This window comes from Panulirus ornatus, chromosome 4, assembly GCF_036320965.1.
Source record: "Panulirus ornatus isolate Po-2019 chromosome 4, ASM3632096v1, whole genome shotgun sequence".
Classification (NCBI taxonomy): Eukaryota; Metazoa; Arthropoda; class Malacostraca; order Decapoda; family Palinuridae; genus Panulirus; species Panulirus ornatus.
In genome coordinates this window covers 73,865,765-73,879,011 of record NC_092227.1, presented here as the reverse complement: position 1 = coordinate 73,879,011, position 13,247 = coordinate 73,865,765, and the positions used below count along the sequence as shown (strand labels likewise).

Sequence of the window (13,247 nt, the reverse complement as noted above, 5' to 3'; positions counted from 1 at the left end):
CGCCACCATGTAAGCATCCACATGCAATTAATAACCTAACCTCAGGTGGTGGTTATCAGCCTGTATGAGTCGAAGGCTTACGTATTCTCTAATGATAATGATAATAATGATAATAATAATGATGATAATATCAATAGTAGTGGTATGGCGGGGTGGCGACGAGAATGGATGAAGGCAGCAAATATGAATATGTACATGTGTATATATGTATATGTATGTATACGTTGAATTGTATATGTATGTATATATGCGTGTGTGGGCGTTTCTGTATATACATGTGCATATGGGTGGGTTGGGCCATTCCTCGTCTGTTTCCTTGCGCTACCTCGCTAACGCGGGAGACGGCGATTAAGTATAATAAATAGATAAATCAATAAATGAATAATAAAAATAATGATAATGATAATATTCTTAAAAAGTGAGTTAATGAAGTAGGAGGTGTTCATGAGACACTGTATACCACACATGGTACGTCTCCAGCGTAGCGCTAGAAAGCCTATGTACGAGATGATTGCCACACTCATATCCTCATGCCCTAGTATGAGGGAGGCTGGGACGGTGCCCTCAGCCACACCCACCACGGACACACTGCATCCTGCACGAACGGTCGTGTTGACCCACTAATTACCAAGGGAGAGTAATGGTGTTGCATACATCACGCAGTAATGCAGTCAGGTACACACGGTAGAAAAAAAAGTATCTTACCACTTCTTGTGTGAAACAATACAACATCATGGACGAAGGATTTTGAGAAATGCTCATCGGTCTGGCTTCATGTTGGTATCCCTGCTTTCGTGATACTGTAATACATCGGTCTGGCTTCATGTTGGTATCCTTGCTATCGTGATAAAGCAATACATCTATTGCGAACGATATGTTTTCTGTCATCTGTTATTAAGAAATGTTATATTCTTTACATATTTCGATGGAAGTATATATGAAGTGGAACTACCAAAATGTTGCACCCACGCTCTACCAACACTACCGAGACGAGTCGTGTTGATTTGGAAATTCATCGGAACCATCCTGGAAGATAATTTTTTTTCTTTCTATCATCATTTTTCGAGTGTGTGGACATGCGTGAGTACGAGGACATCCGCTCAACGACTGCTCTTCTCGTCCATAAATCCTCTAAAATCTTATCTTCGAAGCCAGTCGTGTGTGTTCAGGCGAGGGCCACGTCCCCCTAGGTGTCAGATTCATCTTCTGTAACGAACCAACACGAAAGACTATGACAACGGTCAGGTGGACAACCTCTCTGTTGCACAACACGATTAACCTTCGTCCAGACGCCTATACAACATGGAGGGTGAGGGGAAGGGGGGAGAGTCGTGTGGTTTACTTCGCAATGCCGATCGTAACATCAAACTTAATTTTCAACTTGGACAACGTCCTGTGTTCACGTTCTGCGACTGAATATCCTGGATGGAGTCACCGTGTGTGTGTGTGTGTGTGTGTGTGTGTGTGTGTGTGTGTGTGTGTGTGCGTGTGAAATCGATCTGCGGCACGTATAGAGCAAAGTGTTGACGTACGCCAATATGGAGCCTCTCAGATCATCAGATGAAGATCAGGAGAAGAAGAAACCGAGACTAGTTTGTGAAGGTCAGACCTTCTAACCTCTTCTCACTAACAGAAGCCTCCCTCCTGATTTCTCTCTCTCTCTCTCTCTCTCTCTCTCTCTCTCTCTCTCTCTCTCTCTCTCTCTCTCTCTCTCTCTCTCTCGCGCTGGCTGTTCTTGTAACACTTTCTGTGACCTCGGAACAGGAAAGTCTTTCAGTAAAGTATCGGTGAGGAGGAGCCGCCGCCCCGCGCTCTCTGGGAAGTGTGAGCCAAGAGTGTAAGTCACACTTGGGAATACTTTCCAACGAAAACTTCCGGTGTGGTGGTAACGTATTCGAGGGGATCACAAGCGGGACCCAGCACGTCAGTTTTGATAACCATTTTCTTTTTTTTATTTAAATTTGAGTTGTCTAAAATTATCCAAATTAGAATATTTCTTTTTCCTTTTTATTTCTGTCATACATTAACCGAAACGTTAAGATATTGACAAAGTTTGGGGAGAGCATCCTGTTTCACCGACATTGATCAATCTTTATAACCTAAACCAATTTCATCATTCAACTTAAACGTTTTCCTAGATAGAATGTCCAGTGGTTAAAAAAAAAGAAAAATGCATTAGACGTTTTACTAAGAAAGAATGTCTCGTACTGGTCATACGAGATGAGGACACGAAGATCCAACAGATCCGTCAACAGAATTCGGCCACAACAGATCACACACATAGTCACCACACGACCTAAAAACGACAAGCCAGTATATCAAGGCGAATCCCGCGTAACACAGAGCAGGCCCGGCTGCTTTAATTAAGACCAGCACATGATTAATACGGTACAGCTACAGAAAATCTATTATGAAATGGCATCGTGATCAAAATGTAATATCACGATTAAAATATGTCACGCGAGGACACCAGGATCATCAGACAACATTAACCGGGACACGGATCTCCTGTACACACACACACACACACATACTGGGGTTTCTCCATACTCAGCACCAAATGTTTGTCTCAGAATTATCATATTATATATATATATATATATATATTTTTTTTTTTTTTTTTTTTTTTTTATACTTTGTCGCTGTCTCCCGCGTCTGCGAGGTAGCGCAAGGAAACAGACGAAAGAAATGGCCCAACCCCCCCCATACACATGTACATACACACGTCCACACACGCAAATATACATACCTACACAGCTTTCCATGGTTTACCCCAGACGCTTCACATGCCTTGATTCAATCCACTGACAGCACGTCAACCCCTGTATACCACATCGCTCCAATTCACTCTATTCCTTGCCCTCCTTTCACCCTCCTGCATGTTCAGGCCCCGATCACACAAAATCCTTTTCACTCCATCTTTCCACCTCCAATTTGGTCTCCCTCTTCTCCTCGTTCCCTCCACCTCCGACACATATATCCTCTTGGTCAATCTTTCCTCACTCATTCTCTCCATGTGCCCAAACCACTTCAAAACACCCTCTTCTGCTCTCTCAACCACGCTCTTTTTATTTCCACACATCTCTCTTACCCTTACGTTACTTACTCGATCAAACCACCTCACACCACACATTGTCCTCAAACATCTCATTTCCAGCACATCCATCCTCCTACGCACAACTCTATCCATAGCCCACGCCTCGCAACCATACAACATTGTTGGAACTACTATTCCTTCAAACATACCCATTTTTGCTTTCCGGGATAATGTTCTCGACTTCCACACATTTTTCAAGGCTCCCAAAATTTTCGCCCCCTCCCCCACCCTATGATCCACTTCCGCTTCCATGGTTCCATCCGCTGACAGATCCACTCCCAGATATCTAAAACACTTCACTTCCTCCAGCCTCTCACCATTCAAACTCACCTCCCAATTGACTTGACCCTCAACCCTACTGTACCTAATAACCTTGCTCTTATTGACATTTACTCTTAACTTTCTTCTTCCACACACTTTACCAAACTCCGTCACCAGCTTCTGCAGTTTCTCACATGAATCCGCCACCAGCGCTGTATCATCAGCGAACAACAACTGACTCACTTCCCAAGCTCTCTCATCCCCAACAGACTTCATACTTGCCCCTCTTTCCAAAACTCTTGCATTTACCTCCCTAACAACCCCATCCATAAACAAATTAAACAACCATGGAGACATCACACACCCCTGCCGCAAACCTACATTCACTGAGAACCAATCACTTTCCTCTCTTCCTACACGTACACACATATATATATATATATATATATATATATATATATATATATATATATATATATATATATATATATATATCCAAAAAACTTAGATTATTCTTACTAATTGTGGTACTTGCATTTTAGTGCAGTAGGAAGACGATCCATTGTCTCCCCGAATGACCAGCAAACCAGCTTATGTTTTACGTATTTCAGAGTGACCAATGTACCATCGGGTAACACAACAACGAACAGTCTTTCCCAGCATACAGTAGATGTGTGGCCACCAGGCCAGGGATGTCGGTTATTATGGATCTATCGGAGGCTGCACCTCCGCCCTGTGCTGGGGTGTGGCAGGGGGACCAACCTCGTCTGGTGCGTTGATCGGTAGCTCGCACTCCTGGTGCATGATGGTAACGACCCTTACTGGTGTCTGGGACCAGTTTAAAAAGTCACTTCATCATACCCAAGGGTCGTACTGTCGTGCTCGAAGGTCGTAGTTTCGTGCTCAAAGGTCGTAGTTTCGTGCTCAAAGGTCGTAGTTTCGTGCTCAAAGGTTGTAAGGTCGTGCTCAAGGGTCGTACTTTCGTGCTCAAGGGTTGTACTGTCGTGCTCAATGGTCGTACTTTCGTATTGAAAGGTCGTACTTTCGTGCTCAAGGGTCGTACTGTCGTCGCCTCGGGATCAGGTTACCCGCCAGGGGTTCAGGTGAAATCCTCTGTCTTTCAGTACTCAAGTCAAGCTCGACTACTTCGAATGGTAACTGAAAAACAAAAGAAAAACACAATCCATTACCAGCCAACATGACTGACATACGTGTTCCCCTTCGCTGCCTGACATCATTCCATGATCATATTATTTACAGTAACAGAAAACGACAAACAAGTCAACATTGGCTGGGTATCTTAGCCACAAGGATGTTTCCCCAGTGTTGTTATGATGTTGGTTAATACCAACATCTTCCTCGTACAGTGACAGTAGGTGTCACTCGCGAAGTCCTCAGCATCCACACACTGCAGGTGTTGCCTGTGCGCCGGGCCCCTGCTGGATGTAGTCCCTGCTCCAAGCCTCACACTTTTTACATCAGTTAGTTCGACGGCTATGATGCTCACAACAGTGATACCAGTCACACACGTACCTCATGTCTCATTAACTGTGAACAGTTTGTGCCACGCATTAAGCATAATTAAAAGCCAAGTATATACGTCAAAACAGTTATGACTGAAATCTCTCCAAGTTTCAACACGGACTATATTTTTTTTTTCTTTTCCGCGGACAAAAAAAGTCATTTCCTTTTCAGCTTTATGGAAAGTGAAAACCGAAGAGCCGTCCCACCTTGTGTACAAAGTTGAAAAGTTCCGAATGGGCACTTTTCCCTCCGGCTGTACGAACATGACAAATATACCTTATGAGGCATATTGATGGGAATGAATAATAATGTGTATAACGACGTGGGATATCATCCTGGGGAGAGAAACACTGGAGGAAATGGCACAAGATACATTGAGTTTTGGTCCACCATGCGGGACCAGGCGGGAAAGTGTGCGGGGAAAAAAATAGATTGACCTAATGAAGTTTGAATCATCCTGGGATCACCATCGACCGGCGGGAGGGACACACCACGACCCATCCCTGCCTGTGTTGTGGAGTCTCGTGGAGCCAGGCAAGCAGTGGTGCTGCTGCCACACCACCTCACCCATACACACGCTGGACACTGTCCCACACACCCGGGGCGTCACGCTACCGTACATGGGTCAATAATGCGTGAGGCCGACACAGTTATGTACTACTGTGGTGGTAATGAGGAGGAGGAGGAGAAACTTGTCCGCGGAGGAGGAGGGACAGTATCACTGAGCCATGCACATTCCTCTCTAGATTACGAGGTGCCATCCACTTGATCGTGGGCGGGAGTCCTAAATCACGGCAGCCCACTGTCTCAGCGCCTGGCCGGGTGCGACTCGCCCCGAAAAGCGGTCGGTGTAAGCGGCAGCTGAGGAAGAGACGGGTCAACAGTATCGTTCCTTTGGTCAAGTGTGACCCAGCTGGCGATGCGACAGTGTGTATCAGACAGTGAAGCAGACACCGGCGGACAGTGGTGACGACAGTTCCCTACATTGATTTTGACGTCTTATCAGCATGGAACACACTCTGCTGACAGCTACCGACGCTCTTGCCTGTGTCCCTCAGTTTACCTCACGTTGGAAGCTACTGGTCGTGTGGTGTCTTGCTAGCCGCGCCGTCTGTGACGCTGTGGGAGGAGACAAAATACGAGGTCATCTGGCAGTGAGACGAGGTCAGTTAATCAGAAATTACAGTTATGTGGGTGGCAAGGCGGAGGCGGCCCAGCAAAGCCTGTACCGTTATCTCCGTCTTATCTGTTATCGAGGGACTGTGTGGAGAGGTACTACCGCTCTCCTGTTGACACTGATAAGCTCGCTCTCAGGCTCAATAGCTCCTCCTCGAGTGGGACTTGCTGGCTTCTCAAGCAGTAGCCCTAACTGGCCCCCCGGCTATTTACCTTTGGGGGCTCGTGAGGGTAACAGTTTCACTGACCACTTTATCTTGGACAGATTACTACTGTGGAGCGGTCCACGTCCACACTGCTCCCAGCTCCTCCCTCACTCTGATCTGGGCATTACGTGTTCCGAGGCTACCCGCTTCACGTGCTACCAGTTCCCTCGGGGATAACCGTAGAGCCTATCCATTCCTTATGTTACTTCCCGCTGGGGTTATCCTGCTCCTTTTGTGACCCACCCTTGCGGCTATCCGCCCTAACAGTTACAACCGGTGTCAGTGATCTACCTGTGTCTGTAGCCTGCGGGATCGTGAGGCTACCTGCTTGTAACGTTACAAGACTGTGGGATTGTATACGTCTGGCGGTAAGCATATGTATCGTGCAGTTTCCTGGCAATGCAAGGTACAACCTCGTATGAGGTGCCTGTCTCTTCCTCGTGTGACAGTGGAGCATCTGGGTTAAGCCCAGCCTTACGATCTATTACCCTCCTTTCTTCCCCAGCGTCCTCTCCCACTCACCGCAGTCTCCAACAACCCTCCACCACCACCACACTCCCTCCTAGTCTCTCCAACCTACAAAGCCTCGTTCCTCGAGTCAACAATCAAGATAAATATTCTTAGCTTTATCTTCGGTCACCTGGAACTTGGGCCCTGCTCAAGGCGACGACCAGCTAGTCAGTGGGTCCTGAGCGACGATTTGACGTTTCCACTTTATATATATATATATATATATATATATATATATATATATATATATATATATATATATATATATATATATATATATATATATATGTTACGTCTGTCGTCTACGGATGCAACACATCGGAAGATGTTGTTCAGCCATTATTTTCGGCCGTGACTATCCGGATCACCTATGTATGGGTCATCTGAACCCAGACTCGATAACGTTGGAGGGACTTGGGCATGACCCGCCACAGTGTCATCACGTAAGACTACCTCCCTTCTGTAGACAAGTGTAGGTGGAAAGGGAGTCATTTATCCCCGTATAAACGTTACACTTTGTTTACTGAACGGTCTCATTACGAGGGATGAACTCCCGTCAAGATGGTGGAGGAGACGCAGGAAGGTTCGCAAAGCGGGGTGGTGGTGGTGGTGGTGGTAGGCGCATTGTTGCATAGCCCCGTCAGTCAGGAAGTTCCAGTCACAAGCAGACTGCTGCAGTATTTGCATAATCTGAATGATGGCACTTTTTTTTCCTACCTGAAAAACGACGACTAAAGTTCCAATCTCTCTCTTTGGTTGACTGTCGCACTTAATTTAGAATCTTGTTAAAGATCCTTTTGTACACATGAGACATAAGTATGTACTACACTATATCGGTGCACCAGGGTGAGGGTGTGGTTATTGTTGCCCTCCTCAACACACCACATCTTGTGCACCAGGGTGAGGGTGTGGTTATTGTTGCCCTCAACACACCACATCTTGTGCACCAGGGTGAGGGTGTGGTTATTGTTGCCCTCAACACAACACATCTTGTGCACCAGGGTGAGGGTGTGGTTATTGTTGCCCTCAACACACCACATGTTGTGCACCAGGGTGAGGGTGTGGTTATTGTTGCCCTCAACACACCACATCTTGTGCACCAGGGTGAGGGAAACAGCAGCATTATGGTGGTGGTGTGGAGGGCAGAAGCCACCATCGCAGGACCTCCCAGCTTCCTGTAGTCACCTTTAAGAGGATCGATGGAGATAAACTGGAGTGGCTGCCGTACGCTCATCCCTCTTGAGGCCCCTACATATATCTCCTTCGTCTGTCTGTGTCAGGTGCCTGCTGGGAGTTCGAGCACTTGCCCACCCGGGCACATAAGCTGGGCCAAGGTCTGGCTGCTGCCGGCGGTCGTAGTAAGGGGAACGTGAGGTCCTCCTGTCAGGCGTACCATGACCTGTGTCACTTGAGGGGGTGGAAACTCGTAAATAGATCAGAGAAGTTGAGAGATTAATCATGAGACGGCAAGACTTTCACCCGCGCTACTGGATAACTGAGCACAGATGTTGGTGGCTCTACTCAGAACAGAAAAGTAAATGTCAGCCATCAATCACGGGCGATCACAGCCAAGAGAGATACGGTGCATGTCAGAAAACATACAAAGGAATGCAGACAGTAACAGCTCATAAGGTCCTTTCGACGCTGTTTGTGATAGCGGACGAGATAAGAAACACAGAGCTTTGTGTCTGAAGAAACACACACACACACACACACACACACACACACACACTGTAATCTTTATATCTACAGAGGTACAATTGGTCAGTCGTTGACGTAAAGAGAAGTATTAGGCCAATCTTTTTCTAAACGTATCTATGGTCTTGTTTCAAGCAACGGTTGCTGGTGAATGATATCATATCCCAACATCCCCGAAAAAGACGTATTTTGCTTTATTCGAAGCAGAATATTTGCCTACGACTTTTACCCATTAGTGATTGAAATCAGACGGACCTGTCCTTGAATAGCTGCTTATATCGAGCCTGTTGAAGCCTTTCGACGATTCTGAATACTTGTATCAGATCACCTGTCGACTCCCACTTCTCTCTATATTTTTTTTTGAGGCACAGTGGCCAAAACTGGACACAATAATCGAGGCGGGAACTCACCAATGCATCGTAGACGGATTGAATTCTTACATTTGAATCTGAATAAACCCTGACCTGGGAAGCTCAGAGATAAGTTAACTTTTATTGCTTCCACGTACTGCTAGACTAGACTTCCGGGGTCATCAGAGATTACTTCCTCTACCTTTACATGGAGTCAACTTTCCTTTACCTCCATGTGTCGTCAGCCTACCTCTACGAAGCGTCAACCTTCCTCTACCTGCATGTGGCGTTAACCTTCCTCTACCTGCATGTGGCGTTAACCTTCCTCTACCTGCGTGTGGCGTTAACCTTCCTCTACCTGCATGTGGCGTCAACCTTCCTCTACCTGCATGTGGCGTCAACCTTCCTCTACCTGCGTGTGGCGTTAACCTTCCTCTACCTGCATGTGGCGTTAACCTTCCTCTACCTGCATGTGGCGTTAACCTTCCTCTACCTGCATGTGGCGTCAACCTTCCTCTACCTGCGTGTGGCGTTAACCTTCCTCTACCTGCATGTGGCGTTAACCTTCCTCTACCTGCATGTGGCGTTAACCTTCCTCTACCTGCATGTGGCGTTAACCTTCCTCTACCTGCATGTGGCGTCAACCTTCCTCTACCTTGTTTCGTTTTTACTGACGGTTTGTAAAACTAGGCAATGACGGGGAAGTACGAAATTGAAGGCACGCGTCACCTCATACAGGAAAGCTGATATAATGATTGATACACACGACTCTCACCTCACTTGAAACACTGGACGAATTTCTATTTCACGGAGCAAACAAGATCATAGATGTATATAACCCTGAAATCCCTCATGCGTCCCCCCGCCCCAGACTTACTCTGAGCACACACACACACACACACACACACACACAACCCGTTTCACGACCCCGATTCCTACCACATGAATTAACTTTGGCCAGTAATCTATGATGAATGCCCTGTTCTGAAACTCTTAATAAATAACAACAACCACCTTACGTTCATCAATCATGGCGATGATACGTATCATAAAAGACATCATGCAGGTGCGTCACTCACTCACGATTCTATCGGAAACCCACGATGCGAATCGTTAAACAGGTGTCGATCCTCTGAAAGGGTTGACGATCTTGTCTTTATGGTGTCCATAACCTTGCCCGACTACCCACGTCAAGCTAATTGGGCAATAATTACCCGAACGTGGATTCATCATCTGTTTTGCACATGTTTGTTGTACTGACACACATCCGGTCGTGTGGACCTTATCCCCTTCCTTGCATGTGACCTACTTTACAGAGCAGTCAAGGGCTTAACTATCTCATTTTTTGACATCTTTAATTTTTCTAGGATAAAACTTATCAAGACCTGTGTTATCTCACTCACTGTATACAATGCTGGCTTATATAGAACGTATATACGTCTGGATGTTGTAGAATGTTTTCCTCAACCTGTAGTGGATCTGGCGCATGAAGACGTACTTTCAACGCTAAGTATTTTGTGTGTTATTTCCTTGGAGGACAGACAATGCTTTGGTAACACTGTTCCACCGGTTAACCTTGGTGTACGGGAACTGACACATTTCTTCCCCTACTGCCTTGGGTGTGTGACTGAACCTTTCCTAAGCCACCTCAGTGTGTTCATCATCGAAGTCGTACCACTGTGTCCATCAAGGACGATGAGACGATCATTCAAATTCTGCAAGGCTAAACATTACCGACGTTACGAGCAGTGTTCAAAGCGAGATGAAAAGTCATTTGTCAGAACATCTGTACGAAACTTTCCTCTACTTGCAGCATTGATGGAGAGATCCGAGTTAGTAACAAGAAGTACATCTAGAATATTCGTTCCACAAGTTTGTTTCCCAACATATTATACTGGAGCAATGTCAGGTGAATTCAGGTGGATGTCACACCCAGAGTTACTGGAGAGGGATTCACCACACTTCGATAATGGTATGTTCAAATCCCCCACTATAATCGAGTGGTGCACATTAAAAATCTTTTACTGTTTACTGGTCATATCTTTCGTCTACCTCTGGTGTATAATCCCGGAACTGTGAACTAATCTGTTATCTCTTGCTCGGTTTAACTTTTAATTTTCATAAAAAATGGAGTCGACATTATGAACAGTTGCAATATTTTCAAAAGAGCATTAATATTAGCTTTAACTAACAACAAGGCACCACCGCCTACTTCGTTTTCTCTAACACTTTTAAATAAAGTGTTCCCTGCAATTACATACCGGGCGAGGAATAATATATGTTCTTAATGTTTAACCGAGGTAAGTAGATACCAGTTATAACATTCGTCTAATGCATCTATCTGCCTGCAAACATTTTCAGAATACATCATTACGACAGTACTGTTGTCAGATCCAATACAGAATATAGAAAGGATATATACAAAAAGTTTTCTCAGGTCACAACGTTGACCTGACGAAGGAGAACCCTGACAGAACAGATTCTGTCCCTATGTAAGGTATCTAGGACGACCACGCCCTGCGGGGCTCAGTGGTCGGTTTGCTATACCTGGTATCATTGATGACGGTTGTGAACCTCGCTGGACGTCCTTCTTTTGTTCTATTTTCCTAATCATGGCGTCTGTCTACTAGTAATGCCTTATTACCACCTACATTATGTCTTCGTATATGTCCATGTTGGGATCAGCCATACTATACTGCACATTAATACAATTGATATCTTGACGCTTATTAAAACACGACACATACCACACGCATACAGAGCTCTGCAGCAAGTAAACCATCATCATCATCCTACTGCAACATCAACATCATGATTATCATCCTAAATGAGGCAGCAAACATGCTCTCGTCTCCCTTACCACTACACCGGAGATCTGTTATGAACACCCCCTACTACAACACCAGGGAGACTGTCATCATCTTCACTACAACACCAGGGAGAATGTCATCATCTTCACTACAACACCAGGGAGACTGGCATCTACTTTACTAAAGCACCAAAAACAATAACCTTAGTACATTATCAAAACACACAGTCATAGCCATAGTACTGCATCAAGCATACCCTCACCACCCATACTACTGCATCAAGCATACCCTCACCACCCATACTACTGCATCAAGCACACCCTCACCACCCATACTACTGCATCAAGCACACCCTCACCACCCATACTACTGCACCAAGCACACCCTCACCACCCATACTACCGCACCAAGCACACCCTCACCACCCATACTACTGCACCAAGCACACCCTCACCACACACTGGAGCAACAGTATGGGTGGTGACTCATGCTATTGCACCAAGCACACCCATACAACTTCAAGTATGAGCCGGCCGTGCGCCAGCAGTGTAGGTAGCCAGCATTAACCTAGTATGTTTTCTTCCCCTGGCGCGCTCACTGTGTCCGGCTGGCGACGACAGAGGTGATGAAGCCTGTGGGCGTGGGCGTGGAGGTGTGCGAGGGGTGCGGTCGCACCATCCAGGACAGGTTCATCATGAGGGTCATAGACACGTCGTGGCACGAGGACTGCCTCGTGTGCTGCGTGTGTCGCGTCCAGCTCCAACACTCCTGCTTCGCCAGGGACAACAAGATCTACTGCAAGTTGGACTATGACAGGTGAGGTCCCGAGGGCACGGGTATCCGATAGGAGGGTGGGGAAACGGGGTGTGGGGTGTCAGGGTAAGGCAGGAAGGGCGCTGGTGTCAGGGTAAGGCAGGAAGGGGCGCTGGTGTCAGGGTAAGGCAGGAAGGGGCGCTGGTGTCAGGGGGTGTCAGGAGGAGAACACCTGTATGGAGGAGTGTGTGAGGGACGAAGTGGTGATGGTGGAGGGAGGAACACGACAGGCGCTCATGATAGAATCCAGTTGTGTGGTTCACGTTACCAGCAAGAGGTCGTCACGCCTGCCTCTCTCCGTGTGACAAATGAGACGTGACGCGTCCAGGGTGGTGGTAACAGGCGGTCACGGATCCCTTGATTAGTACTGGGGAAGACATCTCTTATCGTAACAGACAGACAGCAACTGTACCTGGCGCTTAAGAGCAAATCTGTTTCCATAATACAGCTACGGAGAGAGAGAGAGAGAGAGAGAGAGAGAGAGAGAGAGAGAGAGAGAGAGAGAGAGAGAGAGAGAGAGAGAGAGAGAGAGAGAGAGAGAGAGAGTAAAAACCTGATGTATCAACAGGTATATCACAATCGACCCATAAGGTAAGGCGAGTTCCCAGCAGTACAAGGTGGTTAGCTAACGTTACGGGATGTAACGCCCACAAGTGGCGAGCCAACCCTGGGCCACCAGCGGCCACACAGTCACCAAGCCAGGCAGGGACTTGCTCATGACTGCTAACGGCGGGGTCACGTAGTCAGCCAGACCAGACCACAAGGTCGGAACCTGAAGTAATATCTGTAGGTCAGGGAGGGG

At 46.6% G+C, this 13,247-nt stretch overlaps 2 protein-coding genes across 3 annotated transcripts in view; one reads left to right on the top strand and one right to left on the bottom strand.

Annotated features, from left to right (window-relative positions):
* Positions 1-13,247, bottom strand: part of Caf1-105 (chromatin assembly factor 1, p105 subunit) — a 305,893-nt gene that overhangs the window by 132,970 nt on the left and 159,676 nt on the right. The gene's annotated exons all lie outside the window — the stretch shown is intronic.
* LOC139767419 (LIM homeobox transcription factor 1-alpha-like) overlaps positions 1-13,247 on the top strand; it is a 105,794-nt gene that overhangs the window by 31,144 nt on the left and 61,403 nt on the right. For both annotated transcript variants that reach the window (XM_071696791.1, XM_071696781.1), the window contains exon 2: positions 12,253-12,448. In XM_071696791.1, coding sequence (XP_071552892.1) covers positions 12,253-12,448 — 196 coding nt within the window. The remainder of the gene's footprint in view (positions 1-12,252; positions 12,449-13,247) is intronic.